The sequence below is a fragment of the Chlorocebus sabaeus genome, chromosome 24 (genome assembly GCF_047675955.1).
Source record: "Chlorocebus sabaeus isolate Y175 chromosome 24, mChlSab1.0.hap1, whole genome shotgun sequence".
In the NCBI taxonomy this organism is placed as follows: Eukaryota; Metazoa; Chordata; class Mammalia; order Primates; family Cercopithecidae; genus Chlorocebus; species Chlorocebus sabaeus.
In genome coordinates, this window is record NC_132927.1 from 72,820,563 (window position 1) to 72,840,832 (window position 20,270).

A 20,270-nucleotide genomic window follows, 5' to 3' on the forward strand; every position below is an offset into this window, starting at 1 on the left:
TTTCTCTGACCACACAAAAGTTTCATGTTTATATGTAGTCAAATACATCTACCTGTTTCCCATTTTGATTTCTGGGTTGGCAATCTTGCCAAGACCTCCTTTCAAACAAATATCAGCTAGGACTCTTTATCTTGCAAGTGACATAAAAGCAAACTCAAAATTACTTCACCATAAAGAAAACCAGAAAAGTCCAGGGGTAGGGCTGGCTTCAGGTAAGGCGTGATATAGTGGCTCAAATGATGTCACCAAGGACTTAGGATCCCCCTCTCTGTCCTGCCTTGCATGGGAGGCTTCATTCTTAGGTGCACCTACCATGCATGGCAGGGCACTTGATGTGCTCATCTTTAACTAGAATTTTTTAAAAAGACAAGTCAACAGTTTACAAGTTATTATTAGTCATATATTTGTACTAGTACTGTTTACAATTTAGGTATTGTAAATTGTAACCAATTTTGATGTTGTGCCGATTCTTAATTAGAATCTATGGCCAGGAGGTGGCTGGATGATGGGCTTAAATCCCACTCAGACTAAACCACTTGAACCCGGAGGCTGAGGTTGCAGTGAGCCGAGATCGCACCACTGCACTCTAGCCTGGGCGAGACAGTGAGACTCTGTCTCAAAAAATAAATAAATAAATAAGTAAAAGAAAACAAAATCTACCTGAATCTCAAAAGATTTCTCAAAAGAAATCTGGAATTATGACTCCCACAAGAGAGGGTGGCTGTATGCTGAGCAAAGAACTGCACACGTCACTATCCCAATGCCCTCCAGACTTTCTAGTGGCATTTTTTTTCTTTTTTTTTTTCTATTTTGCTTCATCTGGGCAACTAGACATTATTTTGGTGTAAGAAGTGATCCAATTTATTATTTTCCAAATTACTAAGTTGTTATAACGCCATTTATGTCTTTTCCCTGCTGATTGGAAATGCCATCTGTATCATAGATGGTGACTATTTCTAGCAGTGTCTCAGTGCACTCTAAGGTGAACTGTGTGAGTGTTCTCCCCTTTCTCACTATATATTTACTTTGCCCCCAAACGTTCTATTTTAGAATAAACGACTAGAGGAAGTGAAAAGAGAAGAAAGAGAATTACTGGAGGCTCAATCAATTCCCCTGAGAAACTATTTAATGACCTACGTGATGCCAACTCTTATTCAGGGCCTGAATGAATGTTGCAACGTCCGACCCGAAGACCCTGTTGATTTTCTGGTAAAATATTTAATTTTTTAAAAAAGATCAGTTTGAGGTCGGGTGCGGTGGCTCACACCTGTAATCTCAGCACTTTGGGAGGCCAAGGTCGGGGGATCACTTGTGGTCAAGAATTAGAGACCACCCTGCCAACATAGTGAACCCCACCCGTCTCTACTAAAAATACAACAACAACAACAACAATAAAAATTAGCCGGGCATGGTGTCGCACGCTGTAGTCCCAGCTACTCAGGAAGCTGAGGCAGAAGAATCGCTTGAACCCGAAGGCTGAGGTTGCAGTGAGCCGAGATCGCACCACTGCACTCTAGCCTGGGCGAGACAGTGAGACTCTGTCTCAAAAAAAAAAAAAAATAAATAAATAAAAGAAAACAAAATCTACCTGAATCTTTTTTTTTTTTTTTTTTTTTTTTGAGACGAAGTTTCTCTCTGCCGTACAGGCTGAAGTGCAGTGGCACGATCTCGGCTCACTGCAACCCCCGCCTCCCGGGCTCAAGCGATTCTCCTGCCTCAGCCTCCCGAGTACCTGCGATTACAAGTGTGCACCACCACCCCAGGCTAATTTTTGTATTTTTAGTAGAGACGGGGTTTCACCATGTTGGTCAGGCTGGTCTTGAATCCTGACCTCGTGATCCGCCCACCTGGGCCTCCCAAAGTGCTGGGATTACAGGTGACAGCCACCACGCCCAGCCTAATCTGCCTGAATTTTAACAGAAAACCAGTCGAGATAGCAAAATTATGTTTCTGGTTATTTGGGAAATAGCTTCTAATACATTCACCATTTATAATAAGATTTTTTTTCCCTCATTGGTCAAACCCATGTAAGATTTTTATTATTCATTTGAAAGTAAAAAATGTATGTACTTTTACTTATTTATTTATTTATTTAAGATAGAGTTTCACTCTTGTTGCCCAGGCTGGAATGCAATGGCACAATCTCGGCTCACTGCAACCGCCACCTCCTGGGTTCAAGCGATTCTCCTGCCTTAGCCTCCCGAGTAGCTGGGATTACAGGCGCCCACCACCACACCCAGCTAATTTTTTGTATTTTAGTAGAGATGGGGTTTCACCATGTTGGCCAGGCTGTTTTCGAACTTCTGACCTCAAGTGATCCACCGGCCTCGGCCTCCCAAAGTGCTGGGATTATAGGCATGAGCCTGGCCCTGGATGATTTTTAAATTGTTACTAATACAAATACATGACTAATAATAACTTGCAAATTGCTGACTTGTCTTTTTTTCAATTGTAGGCAGAATATCTCTTCAAGAATAATCCTGAAGCGCAGTGAAACTTTAAAGATCTAGTATTATCTACCTTTACAGAACCACAGATCACTTATTGTACTTTGAAAAACTGCTTTGAAAAATGCTTTTCCAGTTCTTAGAAAATTCTTTTTTTGTAAACAAATATTCTATAAACTAGAATCCCTATTAAAAGCTATATGACATGAATGACTACATCATTAAAACTGTATTTGAAATGTAAATTGATAAAGACATTTGTGCATAGCTCATGAGACAAATACCGATTGAACATTTTATTCGTTAGCAGGTCTAAATATACCGCTTCTGTACACTAATGTTTATAGGTATTTATAGCATGAAGAAAATCAGACTATATATTGTAGACTATATATTATTCTAACATGTAGGCTAATTTACACGACTTGTTATTGCCCTAGTAACAATGTTATTAGAAATGGAAATAAACTGAAGTGGTTTATGCCTCTTGACTCACAGTAAATCAGACAAAATTGGTGTCTGTAAGGTTGCTTTTTTTTTTTTTTGATGAAGCAATGGCTAGGGAAAGGTGGCTTTGAGTTCAGGGTCAGGATCCCAGACAATGAATCAGAGAAAACTGTAAACCTTTAGGCAGAGCAATTTGCATAACAGGATAATTCCAATCTTTGTGATAAGTAAGAAGTTGCTATATATTTTTAACACACTTTATAACATAGGCATAAGTTATCAATCCTATGGTCTTTTCCAGTTCTAAAAATCCCGTAAGATTCCTAAAATCACCCTAAATGAGAAATTAGGTTTAACGGCATATGTATTTTATCCCTTTAAATAATGTAACCTAATATAACTGCCTGATTTTTTATTTGTGGTAAAATACATGTAACATAAAATTGACCACTGTCACCATTTTAAAGCATATAATTCAGTGGCACTAAGTTCATTCACAATGATCTGCAGCCACCACTATCTAGTCCAGAACTTTCTCATCACCCCAAATGGAAACCCAGCACCTATTAGGCAGTCACACTCCATTATTCCCTCCCCTGAGTTCCAGGCAACCAGGAATCCGCTTTCTGTGTCTATGGATTTACCTATTATAAATAAAACCATACAATGGGTGGTCTTTCATGTTTGGCTTCTTTCACTAAGCAAAATGTTTTCAAGGTTCATCTATGTCATACAATGTATTAGTACTTCATTCCTTTTCATAGCTGAATACTATTCCATTGTATGGATATACCACATTTTGTTTACTTGTTCATTTGTTCGTGGACATTTGGGTTGTTTCCACCTTTTGGCTACTGTGACTATAACTGGCATGAACATTTGTGTGCAAGCTCTTATTTGAACACAGGTTGTCAGTTCTGTTGGCTAGATACCTAGGAGTGGAACTGCTGTCATGTGGTCATTCTATGCTCAACTTATTCTATGCTCAACTGTTTTCCACAGTGGCTGCACCATTTTACATTCCCACCAGCAGTGTATGAGGGATTCCAATATTCTGCATCCTCACTAACACTTGTTATTTTCTGTGTTTTTGTTTATTGTTTCTAATGGTGATCATAGTGGGTGTGATGTGGCATCATATTGTGACTAAGCATCTTTCTTTTTTTTTTTTTTTTTTTTTTGAGACGGAGTCTTGCTCTGTCGCCCGGGCTGGAGTGCAGTGACCGGATCTCGGCTCACTGCAAGCTCCGCCTCCCGGGTTCACGCCATTCTCCTGCCTCAGCCTCCCGAGTAGCTGGGACTACAGGCGCCCGCCACCTCGCCCGGCTATTTTTTTGTATTTTTTAGTAGAGACGGGGTTTCACCGTGTTAGCCAGGATGGTCTCGATCTCCTGACCTCGTGATCCGCCCGTCTCGGCCTCCCAAAGTGCTGGGATTACAGGCTTGAGCCACCGCGCCCGGCCGACTAAGCATCTTTCAATGCACTTGCTGTCCATTTCGATGTCTCCTCTGGAGAAATATACAGGCATACCTCATAGATATCGAGGGTTTGGCTCCAGACCCCCACAATAAAGCTAATATTGTAATAAAGCAAGTCACCCCAATTTTTTTGTTTCCTAGTGCATATGTTATTTTTCCACTATATTTTACACTATCTGTTAACTGTGCAATAATAGCATTATGTCTAAAAAACAGCGTACCTATCTTAATTTAAAAATACTTTATTGCTTCATGCCTGTAATCCCAGCATTTTGGGAGACTGAGGCGGGCGGATCACAAAGTCAGGAGATTGAGACCATCCTGGCTAACATGGTGAAACCCTGTCTCTACTAAAAATACAAAAAAATTAGGCGGGCGTTGTAGCTGGCGCCTGTAGTCCCAGCTACTCGGGAGGCTGAGGCAGGAGAATGGCATGAACCCGGGAGGTGGAGCTTGCAGCGAGCCGAGATCGTGCCACTGCACTCCAGCCTGGGTGACAGAGCGAGACTCTGTCTCAAAAAAAAAAAAAAAAAAAAAAAAAACACCAAAAACCTTTATTGCTAAAAAATGTTAACAATAACTGGAGCCTTCAGTGAGTTGTAATTTTTTTGTTGTTAGAGGGTCTTGCCTCAATTCTGATGGCTGATGACTGATCAGGGTGGTGGCTACTGAAGGTTGGGGTAGCTGTGGCAATTTCTTAAAATAAGACGGCAATGGGCTGGGCGCAGTAGGCTCATGCCTGTAATCCCAGCACTTTGGGAGGTTGAGGCAGGTGGATCACCCCAGGTCAGGAGTTCGAGACTAGCCTGGCCAACATGGTGAAGCCCCATCTCTACTAAAAATACAAACATTAGTCGGGCGTGGTGGCGTGTGCCTATAATCCCAGCTACTTGGGAGGACGAGGCAGGAAAATCACTTGAACCCAGGAGGTGGAGGTTGCAGTGAGCTGAGATTGTGCCACTGCACTTCAGCCTGGGTGACAGAGTGAGACTTCATCTCAAAAAAAAAAAAAAAAAAAAAAAAGACAGCAATGAAGTTTGCCACATCACCGGAACTCTTCCTTTCAAGAAAAATTTCTCTGTAGCATGTCATGTTGTTTGATGGCATTTTACCCACATTAGTATTTTTTCAAAATTTGAGTCAATCCTCTCAAATTCTGATACTGCTTTATCAATTAAGTTTATTAAATGTTCTAAATCCTCTGTTGTACATTTCAACAGTGTTCACAGCATCACTAGTAGATTCCATCTTAAGAAACCACTGTCTTTGCTCATCTAGAAGAAACAACTTCTCATCTGTTTAATGTTTTATCATGAGATTGTAGCAATTCAGTCACATCTTTTGTCTCCACTTCTAATTCTACTTCTCTTGCTATTTCCATCACATCTGCAGTTACTTCATCCATTGAAGTCTTAATCACCTCAAAGTCATTCAAGAGGGCTGGAATCAACCTTTTTCAAACTCCTGTTAATGTTGTCATTTTGACCTCCTCCCATGAATCTGAAATGTTCTTAATGGCATATAGAATGGTGAATCTTTTCTAGAAAATTTTCAATTTACTTTGCCTAGATCCATCAGAGGAATCACTATCCACGCCACCTTTAGCTTTATGAAATGTATTTCTTAAATAATAAGGCTTGAAAGTCGAAATTACTCCTTGATTCATGGGCTGCAGAATGTTTTGTTAATAACACGAAAACATTAATTTCTTTGTACATCTCCATCAGAGCTCTTGGGTGACTACATGCATTGTCAATGAGCAGCAATATTTTGAAAGGACTCAGTTTTTTTTTTTTTTCTTTCTGAGCAGTAGTTCTTAACGGTGGACTTAAACTATGCATTAAACCAAGCCATTGCACAGCAGTTCATGCCTGTAGTCCCAGCAAGTCAGGTGGCTGAAGCAGGGGATTGCTTGAGCCCAGGAATTTGAGGCTGTGATGTGCAATGATCACACCTGTGAATCGCTACTACACTCCAGCCTGGGCAACATACTGACACTCTGTCTTTTAAAAAAAATTTTCAGTAAACCATGCTGTAAATAGATGTGCTGTCATCCAGACTTCATTGTTCCCTTAAGAGAGCACAGGCAGAGTAGATTTAGCTATACTCTTCAGGGCCCCAAGATTTTGGGAATGGTAAATAGACATAGGCTTCAACTTAAAGGTACCAGCTACATTAGTTTCTAACAAGAAAGTCAGTCTGTCTTTTGAAGCTTTGAAGCTGAGCATTGACTGCTCTTAAGGTAGGAGAGTCCTAGCTGGCATCTTTTTCCAATATAAGGCTGTTTTTGCTATGTTGAAAATGTTTAGTGCAGCCACCTTCTTAAATGATTTTAGCTAGATCTTCTGAGTAACTTGCTGCGGCTTGCACATCAGTTTCACCTTGCACTTTTAGGTTATGGAGATGGCTTCTTTTCTTAAACCTCATGAACCAACCTCTGCCAGCTTCAACTTTTCTTCTACAGCTTCTGCACTGCTCTCAGCCTTCACAGAATTAAATAGAGTTAGGCCCTTGCTCTGGATTAGGCTTTGGCTTAAAGGAATGTTGTAGCTGGTATGATCTTCTGTCCAGACCATTCAGACTTTCTCCATATTAACAAGAAAGCTGTTTCACTTTCTTATCATTTGTGTGTTCACTGGAGCAGCACTTTTAATTTCCTTCAAGAACTTTTCCTTTGCATTCACAACTTGGCTAACTGGCACAAGAAGTCTAGCTTTTGGTCTATCTCAGCTTTCAATATGCCTTCCTCACTACTCTTAATTATTTCTACCTTTTAATTTAAAGTGAGAGACTTGTGAGTCTTCATTTGAATAGTTAAGGCCATTGTAGGGTTATGAATTGGTCTAATTTCAATGTTGTGTCTCAGGGAAAAGGTAGGTCCAATAAGAGGGACAGAGATGGTAAAATGGCTGGTTGGTAGAGCAATCAGAACACACATTTATCAATTAAACTTGCTGTCTTATATGGGAATGGTTTGTGGTGCCCCAGAGCAATTACAATAGTGACATAAAAAATCACTAATGAATAATAATAATAAACTTATAAATAGTGCAAGAATTATCAAAATATGACACAAAGATATGAAATGACCACATGCTGTTGGAAAAATGGTGCTGATAGACTTGCTTGATGCAGGGTTGCAAAAACCTTCAATTTGTAGAAAATGGTATCTGCAAAGTGCAGTAAAGTAAAGGACAATAAAATGAGGTGTGCCTGTATATTCAAGCCCTTTGCTCACTTTTTATTTGGGTTGTCTTTTTGTTGTTGAATTGTAAGAGTTCTTTACATGTTATGGATACAAGACCCATGTCAAACGTATGATTTGCAAAGATTTCCCCCATTCCATGGGTCTTTTCATTCTGTTGAGAGTGCCTTTTAAGACACAAAAGGTTTTAATTTTGAGGAAGTTTAATTTACCTATTTTTGGTTTTGTTTCACTGCACTATTTTTGGAAACTATTTTTTTTTAAAATAATTTCACCTTTTATTTTAGATTCAGCGGGTAACATGTGCAGGTTTGTTACATGGGTATATTGTGTGATGCTCAAGTTTGGGACACAAACGACCCCATCACTCAGGTGGTGAGCATAGTACCCAATAGTTAGTTTTTCAACCCTTGTCCCCACCTTTCCTCCCACCTCTAGTAGTCTACAGGGTCTATTGTTGCCATCTCTATGTCCACGAGTACCCAATGTTAATTAGCATAGGATAATGGCCCCGAGCTGCATCCATGCTGCTGCAAAAGGCATGATTTATTTTTCATGGCTGCACTCTATACTATTTTTGACCCTTATATTTTAATAAAAAATCTCAATAAAAAGAATAAATTTTCCACAGTTTGAAATTATTAGTCTTTATAATAGTTACATTTTCATGCCTTCATTTCACGACCTTGCTTCCTGGTTTACTGAAAACTAAAACAAAAAGCAAATCAAATCAAAAAACAAGCCATCAAAAGAGAGCTTCTTTGTCTTCATGGGGCATGGAACCAGTAAAAGAAAAAAAAGAATAAAAGAGAGCTTCTACATTCTCCCACTACAAACCTATCTCTGCCTTCCCATCTGCTACAGAGAACTGTGTGTGCTCCCGTCTGAGGTCAGCCCTCGACTTCTGCCCTCACTCCTGTCCCTCCTCACATAATCACATTCAACTCTTAAAATTGTCTGCTCTCTCTTGTAGCTTAATTTTTCTCTTACTTCTGGATCATCATGCCAAGCTTTAAACACGAGGTACTAGCTTCCGTACTTCAAAACAAGACAAAACCAAATTAAAATGCAAAAACCTTCCCACACCTCCACATCCTCCTCCAGCTATGGTCCCAATATAGCAAGGTTACTAGCCAGCTCCATATTTCCAAATCCAATTGGTAATTCTCAGGCCTCATCTTACTGGGTGTCTCTGAACATCTGACACATTTTATCATTTCCTCCTTGAAACACTTTCTTCCCTCCATCTGAATGTCTCATAGGCATGCTAAACTTTAACATGGCCAACGCTGATTCCTGATCCCTGTCCTCCCTTCCCTCTACCTGCTGCTCCCCCATCTTCCCACCTCAGTTATTGGCAACCCCATCCTTCCAGTTGCTCAGGCCCAAAACCTTGGAGTCATTCTTGATTCTTTTCCTTTTCTTTCTCTCTCTTTTTTCTTTCTTTTTTTTTTTTTTAGATGGAGTGGCTCAATCTTGGCTCACTGCAACCTCTGTCTCCTGGGTTCAAGTGATTCTCCTGCCTCAGCCTCCTGAGTAGCTGGGATTACAGGTGCCTGCCACCACACCTGGCTAATTTTTGTATTTTTAGTAGAGACGGGGTTTTGCCATGTTGGCCAGGCTGGTCTCAAACTCCTGACCTCAGGTGATCCACCTGCCTCAGCCTTCCAAAGTCCTGGGATTACAGGCGTGAGCCACTGTGCCGGCTCTTTTCTCTTACCCCCCATCCAATACATCAATGTATTAGATTGGCTCAACTTTCAAAACGTATCTGGAGTCTCTGTGCTTCTCATCCTTCCAACACTACCATCCATTAATCCATTAACCCATGACTCCATTAATCTATGAATGGGTTAATGCATGTATGAGGACAGGGCCCACATCACCCAAACATCTCTTAAGGGTCCCACCTCTTCATACTGCCACATTGGGGGTTAAATTTAAATATAAGTTTTGGAGGGGACAAATATTCAAATCATAGCAAGCTGGTATCATTTACAATAAAACAGGTAGGGGTAACCTAAGGAAGATGTGTAAGACCTTTACGGAAAATTACAAAACATTACTGATAGTAATTAAACATGAAATAAATGGAGAAATGACGGGACAGACCATATTAATACTTTATAAAACCCAATATTGTTAATACTTCAATTCTTCCCCAAAAATGATTTATAGAATCAATGTAACTCCAATGAGAATCCCAGTATCTTTCTCCTTCCTTCCCTTCCTTCCTTCCTTCCTTCCTTCCTTCCTTCCTTCCTTCCTTCCTTCCTTCCTTCCCTCCTTCCCTCCCTCCCTCCCTTCCTCCCTCCCTCTGTCCCTCCCTCTTTGCTTGCTTCCTTCTAACTTTGTTTTTTGGGGGATGAAAATCAGTAATCTGGGTCGGGTGCGGTGGCTCATGCCTGTAATCCCAGCACTTCGGGAGGCCGAGACAGGCGGATCACCTGAGGTGGGGAGTTCGAGACCTGCCTGACCAACATGGAGAAACCCCATCTCTGCTAAAAATACAAAATTAGCTGGGTGTGGTGGTGCATGCCTGTAATCCCAGCTACTCGGGAGGCTGAGGCAGGAGAATTGCTCGAACCCGGGAGGTGGAGATTGCAGTGAGCTGAGATCACGCCATTGCACTCCAGCCTGGAGCAACAAGAGCAAAATTCTGTCTCAAAAAAAAAAAAAAAAAAAAAAAAGAAAGAAAAGAAAAAGAAGAAAAGAAAATAAAATCAGTAATCTGGTTCTAAAATGTATATAGCAATGCAAAGGACCTAGAATAATCAAAACAATTTTGAAGAACAAACCTAGAGGACTTAAACTCTCCAGATATCAAGACTTATTACAAAGCTACAGTGATTAGAACAAACACATACATCAATGGAGCAGAATCAGGAACCCAGAAATGGACCCACACATTTATAGTCACCTGACTTACAGCAAAGGTGCCATGGCAATTCGATAGGAAAGTATGATCTTTTAAATAAATGGTGCATGGCCATCAACTAGAGAATCACATATTAAAAACAAAGCCAAGTCTTGTTCTCTATCTCATACTGCACACAAAATTATTTTGAAGTGGAGCATAGAATTAAATGTGAAAGTCAAAATAATAAAGTGGCTGGATGTGGTGGCTCATTCCTGTGATTCCAGCACTTTGGGAGGGCGAGGCAGGAGAACTGCTGGAGGGCGAGGCAGGAGAATTGCCTGAGGCCAGGGATTCCTGACCAGCCCGGTGACGTAGCTGGGACCTCATCTGCACTAAAAATAAAATAAAATAAAAATTAGCTGGGCGTGGTAGCATGCATCTGTAGTCCCAGCGACCTGGGAGGCTGGGGCAGGAGGATCAGTTGAGCCTGGGAGAGGGAGGCTACAATGAGCTATAATCACAGCACTGCACTCTAGCCTGGGTGACAGAATGTAAGACTTTGTCTCAAAAAATAAATATATAAAATAAAAGGGGATATGAATTTAATGAAAGGACTGCTCAAGAGTATAGTACTCATGGGATAAAAATGCTTATATTATTATTTTATTTTAGTAATTAATAAGTCTGGTCTTTAATTTTTTGAAAAGTATTGGCCTAGTGGATCATCAGAGTTCATTACTGGGATAAAAATCTCTGTGTCACACAGTATCTCCTATGACTACTCCTAAATGACAATAAAACACAATTCATGTAGTTCCCTCTATATGAAGAGTTTCTGCTCTCAAAAACATTTTCATGTATTTTTTGTTTGTTTGAATGCACTGGGGGCCTCTGGGAACCAGTTTTGAAATTCTTTCCACTATTTATGACATTGTTCTGTGGAAAATGCAATCCGAATGATACAGTAGTTCCCCCTTAACTGGGGTTTCTCTTTCCTGTTTTGGTTACCTATGGTCAACTGTGGTCTGAAAATAGTAAATGAAAAATGTTAGAAATAAACAACTCATAAGTTTAAAATTCCATACCACACTCTGAGTAGTGTCATAAAATCTTGCGCCTTCTTGCTCAGGTGGACATGAATCATCCCTTTGTCTGGTGTTTCCACACTGTATACACTGCCCGCCAGTTAGTCACTTAGAGCAGCCCTCTCCATGATCAGATCAACTGTCCAATATTACAGTGCTTGTGTTCAAGTCACTCTTACTTTACTTAATAATGGCCCCAAAGTGCAAGAGTAGTCATGCTGGTATATTGTTCTAATTGTTGTATTTTATTATTGTTGCTGTTTACCTCTCACTGTGCCTAATTTATAAATTAAACTTTATCATAGGTATATATGTGTAGGAAAAAACATAGTAAATACAGGGTTTGGCACTACCCTGTTTCAGGCATGTGCTGTGACTCTTTGAAGGTATCCCCTGGGGGCAGAGAGAGACTACTATACTTAAAATTCCAGTAGAACACATCTTCCCCCTTCTCTGCAGCCAGAAGAAAACAGGCACTAGGTGATGGGGCAATAGTCATGGAGACCAGCAGCAGCTGGAGGGAGGTGTGGGCAGGACTCAGGACAAGCAAGGCAAGGGTAACAGTAGACTGGTACCAATATACTATTAATTGGTCTTATCTTACTCTTCACTTTCCTTGGCTAGAGTTTTATTCTTAACTGGGTCCTAAATAGGATCTGTGAGCATCTAGCTCATTACTCATTCATGAAATTTGAGTTGGAGTAGTCGCTGGGTGTATATAAGGTCCTTCCAGAGCCAAAACATGATTCCAAGCCATGATTCTTGTTTTTAGAGTTTATAATGTTTCCAGCTCAAATTTCTCCTCTTAGCTCCGGAAGCATATTTTCAACTGCCTCATAGACATTTCTGAATGTCCCACAGGTAGTTCAAAATCAACACATAGCTACTACTCTCTCAATCTCATCCACTTACCTATACTCCTCTATTTCCTATTTCATTTATCAGTTATACTCCTCTATTTCCTATTTCATTTATCAGTAGCTCCAATCATTGTCACCCGCCCCCACCCAGAACCTCTGAAATCTCTTTGGTCTTCTTCCTCTCCATCACCTCTCACATCCAGAATTAGCTATGCCTTCTAAATCTTTCTCAAATTGCTCCCTTCTTCTCTTCCTTATTTCAAACTTCATTTCTCATCTGAATGATTGCAAGAGCTACCTCACCCATCTTCCCTCTCCTAGTTCAAATTCATTCCTTACACTTTCAGTTTTCTTTCCAAAAATATCAATGTAACCTCACTCCTGTTTTAAAACTTTCAATGGCTCCTCCATTCACAAAAAGAAAAATTTTACATCTCTCAGAATTAACTTCAGGTCTCAGCTCAAAAGTCAGTTCCTCTGAAATCCTTCTCTATCTGAAGTTGGCCTCGACCACAACTCTAATGCCTGGTTTATTAATGCCTCTTATCATAATCTATAATTCCCTTGTCTATTTATGGAGTCATTATATGCTGTCCCATCTCCCCCTACTCCCTTTATTATGAGACATGGTCTCATTCTGTCACCCAGGCTGGAGCGCAGTGGCATGATCTTGGCTCACTACAGCCTTGACTTCCCAGGCTCAGATGATTCTCCCACCTCAGCCTCTGGAATAGAGGACTACAGGTGTGTACCACTATGCCCCTTTTCTTCTGCCTCTCACTTTCCAGCTTTATTTTCACCACTCCTCACTAAATATTTTGTGGTTTAGTCACTTCAAAAGTCTCCCTTTCTCCAAATAAATTATTTGTACTTTTAAATTTTTATTATTATTATTTTTTGAGATGGAGTTTTGGTCTTGTTGCCCAGGCTGGAGGGCAATGGTACAATTTCGGTCCACTGCAACCTCCGCCTCCTGGGTTCAAGTGATTCTCCTGCCTCAGCTTTCAAGTAGCTGGGATTACAGGCACCCGCCACTATGCCCAGTTAATTTTTTGTATTTTTAGTAGAGATGGGGTTTCACCATGTTTGTCAGGCTGGTCTCCAACTCCTGACCTTGAGTGATCTTCCCGCCTCGGCCTCCCAAAGTGCTGGGATTACAGGCGTGAGCCACCACGCCCAGCCTCATTTTATTTTTAAAAATTGTTCTCTTTACCTGAGATGCCCTTCTATTCCTTCTGTCCACTTACCAAACCCTAACATATCAGGACATGTCTGAAGTGACCTCTCTTACATGAAGTCTACCTTGACTCCATCCTCAACCCTCGATATTGTTCCTTTTAAATGTCTTAAGCAAGTAGCCTGGTATCTAGCACATTCTAGGTACTAAATATTCATCAGCTGGCTATCTAGCGGCCTCATTCTATGGAAGGCTGAAACAAAAATAGTTTGAAGCAATTATAGACCAAAAGCATGGATGTTTAGCGTCCCTCTCTTCACTGCCTTGAGATGCCTGGCAGAGGACAACATAAGCTGAAAAAGTCCCATTCTTTTATTCATAAAGTACATCATTAGTGCATTTTTTTTTTTTTTTTGGACAAGGTTTTGCTCTGTTGCCAAGCTAGAGTGCAGTGGCATGATCAGGGATCACTGCAGTCTCGACTTCCTTGCCTCAGGTGATCCTCCCAATATCAGCCTCCCAAGTAACGGGGACTACAGGTGTGTGCCACCAAGCCCAGCTAACTTTTTTGATTTTTCTTTTTTTTTTTTAGTAGAGACAAGGTCTTGCCATGTTGCCCAGGGTAGTCTAGAACTCCTGAGTTCAAGGAATCCTCTGCCTCCCAAAGAGTTGGGATTACAGGTGTGGATGAGCCACTGTGCCAGGCCCCAGGGCATATCTTTATAAGCAGCTTTTAAGTCCACAGCCTTAATACATTATTGAATTTTCTGGATCTCAGATTTTCAGTCTTTTAGGGACAACTATGCTGCTGGGTCCCTAGCCAAAGCCACCTTGATGACAAAAGGAAAAGAGACTAAGTGGAAGAAATGAGAATCAAACATAAGTCTGTTTCCAGATAAGTACTATTTAATGCAAACGAAGGCCACATATATAACTTAAAATTTCCTAGTGATCACATTTAAAAAAACAGGTAAAATTAATTTTAATAGTATATATATATATTTTTTGAGACAGGGTCTCGTTGTGTCACGCAGGCTGGAGTGCAGCAGTGAGATGACGACTCACGGCAGCCTCCATCTCCCACTCCAGCAATCCTCCTACCTGCGCCTTCGGAGTAACTGGGACCACAGGCACGTACCACCATGCCCAGCTAACTTTTTTTTAACTTTTTGTAGAGACAGGAGTTTCCCTATATTGCCCAGGCTGGTCTCCAACTCCTGCTCAAGCGATCCTCCCACCTCAGCCTCCTAAAGTGCTGGATCACAGGTGTGAGGCACCGTGCCCGGCTTACATTTTCTTTACTGCAATATATCCAAAATATTTCAATGTGCAATCAATACAAAAAGTGATCAGAGAGGTATTTCACATTCCTCGAACTGACATCCGTGCGTATTTTGCACTTCCAGTGCATCCTAAACGAACTAGCCTCATTTCAAGTGCTCATTGGCCCTAAGTGGCCAAGGGGCTACCCTAATGCACAGGGCAGGTTTAAGGACAGGTCCTGTTCCCACTCGGAGTCACTAGTCCTACTAGACATTCTGTGAAAAAGGGGTAAGCCTTTGTGAAACTTCCTGACGACTCACAAATGCGTATTACATTTAGAGTTTAAAACTTTGGTTAATGCAGCGTCTTGTATTTGATTCTTTCCCTCCTCCTCTCCAGTAACCCCCTATGTGACACCGTAGAACTTATAATTCGTTCTAATTCGCAGATGGAGGGCATATGAGAGAGGAGGCTCTGCCTCAAACACTTTCTCACACTTTTGCCGAGAGGTCGCGACAATGTAGACTTCCAGGTCCCACCCGAGATAGATTACGGACTGGAAACACAGTCAAGGGAAAATTATGACCAAGACAGCCTTTGCCAAAATGCCAGCGGTGACTGCCATTGATGTTCCTATAAAACAGGTCAGCTCTGTCAGGAAGTTCCAGTGCATCATTTGTTCAAAAGTAAAATCAGCCCGTGTTCCTGTATTCGGGGACTGTCCTCACAGTCCTAACCTACACATTTATTAGCTCAACAAATATTTCAGCGCCTGGGTCAGGCATCAGGTGTTAAAACAGACGGAAAGCTCCATCTGGGTCCACTGGGTGGGACGCAGTCTGGGAGGGAAACGGAGTACTGGGGACATGTTTTCGTCGGTTCTGTGATAAGACCTCTCGCCGTATCACACGCGGCCGGCACCGCTGCCCGGTAAAGTACTTGTTACTCTGCAGTCGAGTACTAAGCGGCTGACTAACCGGTTCCAACCCAAGGCAGCGACTCCTGCGAGTCGTTCTAAGCGCCGCGCGGTGGGGTACACACGGTGCACGCGTGGGTGCCTCAGCCCCCTGGCAGCGCCTTCAGGGACGCCGCTCCAGGAAAGAGCAGCCGCCGCGACCTCAGGCGGCGGGAAAGGTGGGACCTCACAATGCGCCGGAAGCGGCGCCTCGTGGGCTTGGGATCTCTCCGGGTTCTTCCTTGCGCCGTCCACGCCGCATTGCCCATGAGAGCGTCCCTGCCCAAGGCACAACTCACCTCCCGGAGCCTCCCTGACCGTTCCCTTCCACCATCTGACACCCACAACTAAGCACGAGAAGACCGGCGTGGTAATTGCCGCGCCGCCGGCGGCCGTAAGAACTCCGCTTCCCGTGAGGCTTCGCGGTGGGCGGCGCTGGTGCGCAGGCGCGCGCACGGCGTGCGTGGTGGCGTCAGCAGTTCTAGAACGTTGCTGTGGTAGCGCTCGGGCGCCATGTTAGGACGAAGGGGAAGGAGGAGAAGCGCTTAAAGCGGCGGGAGCGGTGCGGGAGAGGGGTTGGACCCAGGGCTGAGGCAGGCCCCCCCCTCCCTCCCGCCTCAGTGGATCATGCCCAGGGCGGCAGCGGCGGCGGTTGCGGGGGGGAAGTGACTGGGCGGTGCCGGCGCAGGAGACGATGCCGTTGTAAGTAATTTGTATTCTGTTTTCTTTCGCTCGCCGGCTGGGCCTTGGGGGGCGTCCGGGAAGGGGAAGGGGTAGGCGGAGAGGGTGGCACGCGAGCCCGACCCTCCCCCCGGTAGGAGGCAGGCAGGACTGGGGACCTTCCTGTTTCCTTGTCCGCTCGCCGCCGCACTTCTCCCGTGTGCTGGTTCCCGCGTCCCCCGACCCTTCCTGGCTGGGTCAGCTGCCGTCGGGCCGGGGGCCTTCCCCTTCCGGAAGAGCTGGAGGAACCTCTAACTAGCCCGGCCACTCCAGCTTCTCCGCCCCGTCCACAAAGAAAACCAAAACAACCCCAAAACAAAACATTGCCTGGCGGCGGGGAACCGAGACCCTGCTCCACGCGGGATCAGCACTTGGGGTTCGGGCTCGCTCTCGGCGCCCCTCGGGCCCATTCGATGTTGCTTTTCTGTTCGTGGTCTGCCTCAGCTTGCTCACTCTCTTCCATTTCCAGATGCCTGTGTTGTGCGCCAGAGTTAGCTCCTTTCCACTGACCTTGTCTGAATGTAGGAGCACGAGTTAAAAGCCCAGCTTTGAGGGTTGAGTCCCCCTGCCTCCACCTCCGCCCCAGTCCTCCCTAGCATTCACGGTCGGTCGGAGAAGGGGGCACTTCCCAGGGTACCCTCCTCCGAAACGACTTATGTATTGCTTTCCCTGTTTTGTTTTGAAGGGGTAACCGGGTTTCATTCTGCTTCCTTCTTTATGGTGATACTTTTTTTTTTTTTTTTTTCCTGGTTGTAAGGCTTAAAGCTAGTCTGTATGCTTTCTAATCCCACTACGCGTTTTTCTTTTCTTAGAGGATTTTTAAAAAGTTTTTTTCCTCCCCTCCCCCTTTCTGATATTGAGATATAATTTGGCAGCTCATTGCAAGTAGATTACGGATTTTTTTTTTTTCCTGCGAATATACAGCATTGTAGAGGCCTAAATAGTGAGACCGCATTTTTCCATTTTTGAAGATTGAAGCGTAAGAGTGCCTCTTTGAGACCAGGGACCGAGTTTTCTTCATCTTAGCCTCAAAACGCAACATGTAATTGACACTCGAAGTTTTGGTTAAATTCAGGATAAAGATTTTTGTGGTTTCTAGACATCGAATGTAGTAACTCAGGTCTGTTTTTTTTTTTAAGTAAGGATAATTTCTTTTGCACATAATCACCGATTGTAGTTTACAATTATATGTGTGTGTGTCGATGTGTTTCTTTACAGGTGAGACTTTAACTTTGACACAGACCCTCATGACTTCTATCGAAATTTATGTATTTTAAAATAATTTTTCAAGGCTCCCACCCACCCCCTTATGTTATTAGGAAATTTATCACATTACTTCTGTGATGAAAACGTTTGTTAGACTTAGTTAGCTATACATGTCTAAAATCTTGGAATCTGCATGGTTTCTGTTTATCGATTTTTTTCCCTTTCATGGAATGATAAGAGACCCTAGGAGAACTGAGTCTAAGCAAGATTTTTGTGGTGGTTCTCTGTTCAATAGGAAATAAATGTTTGCAGTGATGTCATGTGATGACGGCGTTATGAACAGTTAACATTTTGCTGTCTTTGAAAAGGGACTTCTTTTTCTTATAATCATACCAGCATTAAAAATGATAGATGTACACCTTAAAAGGCTTCAATGAAGAAATAACATTAAGTAATTTTGTGTCTTATTTCTAGGAATTAAAAGTACTTTTATACCTACTTTCCCCCAATATTCTTTGAAGAGGGAAGGTATACATTTCTGTGAAAGACCTTAGGTATTTCAAATTCTTCGTGAGTTCGTTGAAGTGTGTAAAATGGAAGACGGGGCCAGGTGCGGTGGCTCACGCCTGTAATCCCAGCACTTTGGGAGGCCCAGGCAGGTAAATCGCTTGAGACCAGGAGTTTGAGATCAGCCTGGGCAGCATAGCGAAACTTAATCTCTACAAAAAACACATAAATTAGGCTCATGCCTGTAATCCCAGTTACTTGGGAGGTTAAGGTGGGAGGATTGCTTGAGCCCCAGGAGACCAAGGCTGCAGTGAGCCTTGATCATGCCACTTCGTTCCAGCCTGGGCGACAAAGCGAGACTCAGAAACTAAGTATACCATAATTACTATAGCGAACAGTAGAGAGACCAAAGAATTAAAGAAATACAGGGCTTCTTCCTCATGAATTTGCTTGGTTTTTCATGTACTGCTGTCACACTGTCATAAATTTTGTTTTTTTGATGTGTTGGATTGTGGTTTCCCCACTATATTGTGTTTGACTTCATTTTTGGTACACCTGTCCTAATGTTAAATTTGGATGGGTGAGTGGCTTTGGGGAATGGACCCTAGGTGAGTTGTCAGAATGAATTTAAATCAAAATTATCGAATTTTAGGATGTTATAGAACATTTTGATAAGTGTCCATATTTTGTCTAAATTTCATATGTAGCTACAAACATACTTTTGAAAAGATTATAGTCTGATTTAAGAGCTATGGTGGTAAAGCTTCTGAAAGTTTTGATAGTCTTTGGATCCATTAAACAGAGTTTCTCACCTAGTCATTATTGACATTTATGCCAGATTCATTCCTTGCAGGTGCCTGTCCTATATATTGTAGTTTGTTTAACAACATCCTTGGCCTTCTACCTACTGGATTCCAGGAGCTCCACCCCTCCATTTCCCCAGTAATGACAACCAAAAATGTCTCCACGTATTGCCAGATGTACCCTGGGGTGCAAAATCTGGTTGAGAACCATGGCATTAACAAAAAGTGTGATGCCCTTGTGGAAATTAGATGTATTTCTGCCCTACTCTGTGTTGGTCAGATATTTTTGGCATCAGCTCAGTTCTGAGTATCAGACGTATGATAAAAAGGTGTAAAGTAAGAGTAACCAGTATCAGTAACATTTATGCTTCATGCATAGAATGTTGTCGAAGTTACCAAAAAGAGTTACTGCAAGACTTAGGTGAGACAATAGCTTTCCTCTCAAATATTTGCGGGTGCTGCTCAAAAAAGAGAGAATTGGAGTACTTTTACATCACCATAACAAGTAGAACCAGTACCTGCTGGTGGATGTTCTGTACTTCCCAGAGGGTGATCTGTGGATACTTGGGGAGGGGGACCACTGAGATCTTAAAGAGGGTACATAATGTTAAAACAGTTTTCATGTTACTGAGATGTTTTGTCTTTCAACATTTGTACTTATAGTGCAAAAGCAGTGGTGGGAAATGCTGTATCCATCATAGGAACAATCAAGGCAGAGATCCGGTATTGTATATAGTCATTTCCTTCCTTCCTCCCTCCCTCTTGGTGTCGTTCGTTCGTTCATTCGTTCGTTCTTGACAGAGTCTCACTGTCGATAGGCTGAAATGCAATGGCCCGATCTCCACTTACTGCAACCTCCACCTTCCGGGTTCAAGCGATTCTCTAGCCGCAGCTTTCCGAGTAGCTGGGACTACAGGTGTACGCCAGCCACCACGCCCAGCTAATTTTTGTATTTTTAGTAGAGACGAGGTTTCACCTTGTTGGCCAGGATGGTCTCTATCTCCTGACCTTGTGATCTGCCCACCTTAGCCTCCCAAAGTGCTGGGATTACAGGCGCGAGCCACCGCACCCGGCCATCATTTTATTTCTTAAAGACTGTACATTCATAGTTTAAAAAAGCTTTTGATGAAACAGTAAAAGGAGGTTAATTTTATCCAATCTTGACACTTTATCTTTTTAATGTACTGTGACCATGGAAAGTACTTGTGACGCTGTGTACTGGGGAGTAAAATGGTGGTTTTGAGGAGCACTTGTAT

At 42.5% G+C, this 20,270-nt stretch overlaps 2 protein-coding genes across 8 annotated transcripts in view; both read left to right on the forward strand.

The window, feature by feature from the left end:
• Positions 1-4,292, forward strand: part of AK7 (adenylate kinase 7) — a 100,600-nt gene extending 96,308 nt beyond the window's left edge. For both annotated transcript variants that reach the window (XM_007987770.3, XM_007987771.3), the window contains 2 exons: positions 1,051-1,209; positions 2,456-4,292. In XM_007987770.3, the coding sequence (XP_007985961.1) occupies positions 1,051-1,209; positions 2,456-2,494 (198 nt within the window). In that variant the 3' untranslated portion in view covers positions 2,495-4,292. The remainder of the gene's footprint in view (positions 1-1,050; positions 1,210-2,455) is intronic.
• Positions 4,293-16,255: 11,963 nt separating this feature from the next.
• The window catches only part of PAPOLA (poly(A) polymerase alpha), a 63,740-nt gene continuing 59,725 nt past the window's right edge, over positions 16,256-20,270 (forward strand). For 5 of the 6 annotated variants that reach the window (XM_007987775.3, XM_007987777.3, XM_007987778.3 and 2 more), the window contains exon 1: positions 16,262-16,480. In XM_007987775.3, coding sequence (XP_007985966.1) covers positions 16,473-16,480 — 8 coding nt within the window. In that variant the 5' untranslated portion in view covers positions 16,262-16,472. Of the gene's footprint in view, positions 16,481-20,270 lie in introns of all 6 variants that reach the window. The other variant, XM_007987776.2, reaches the window with a different exon arrangement.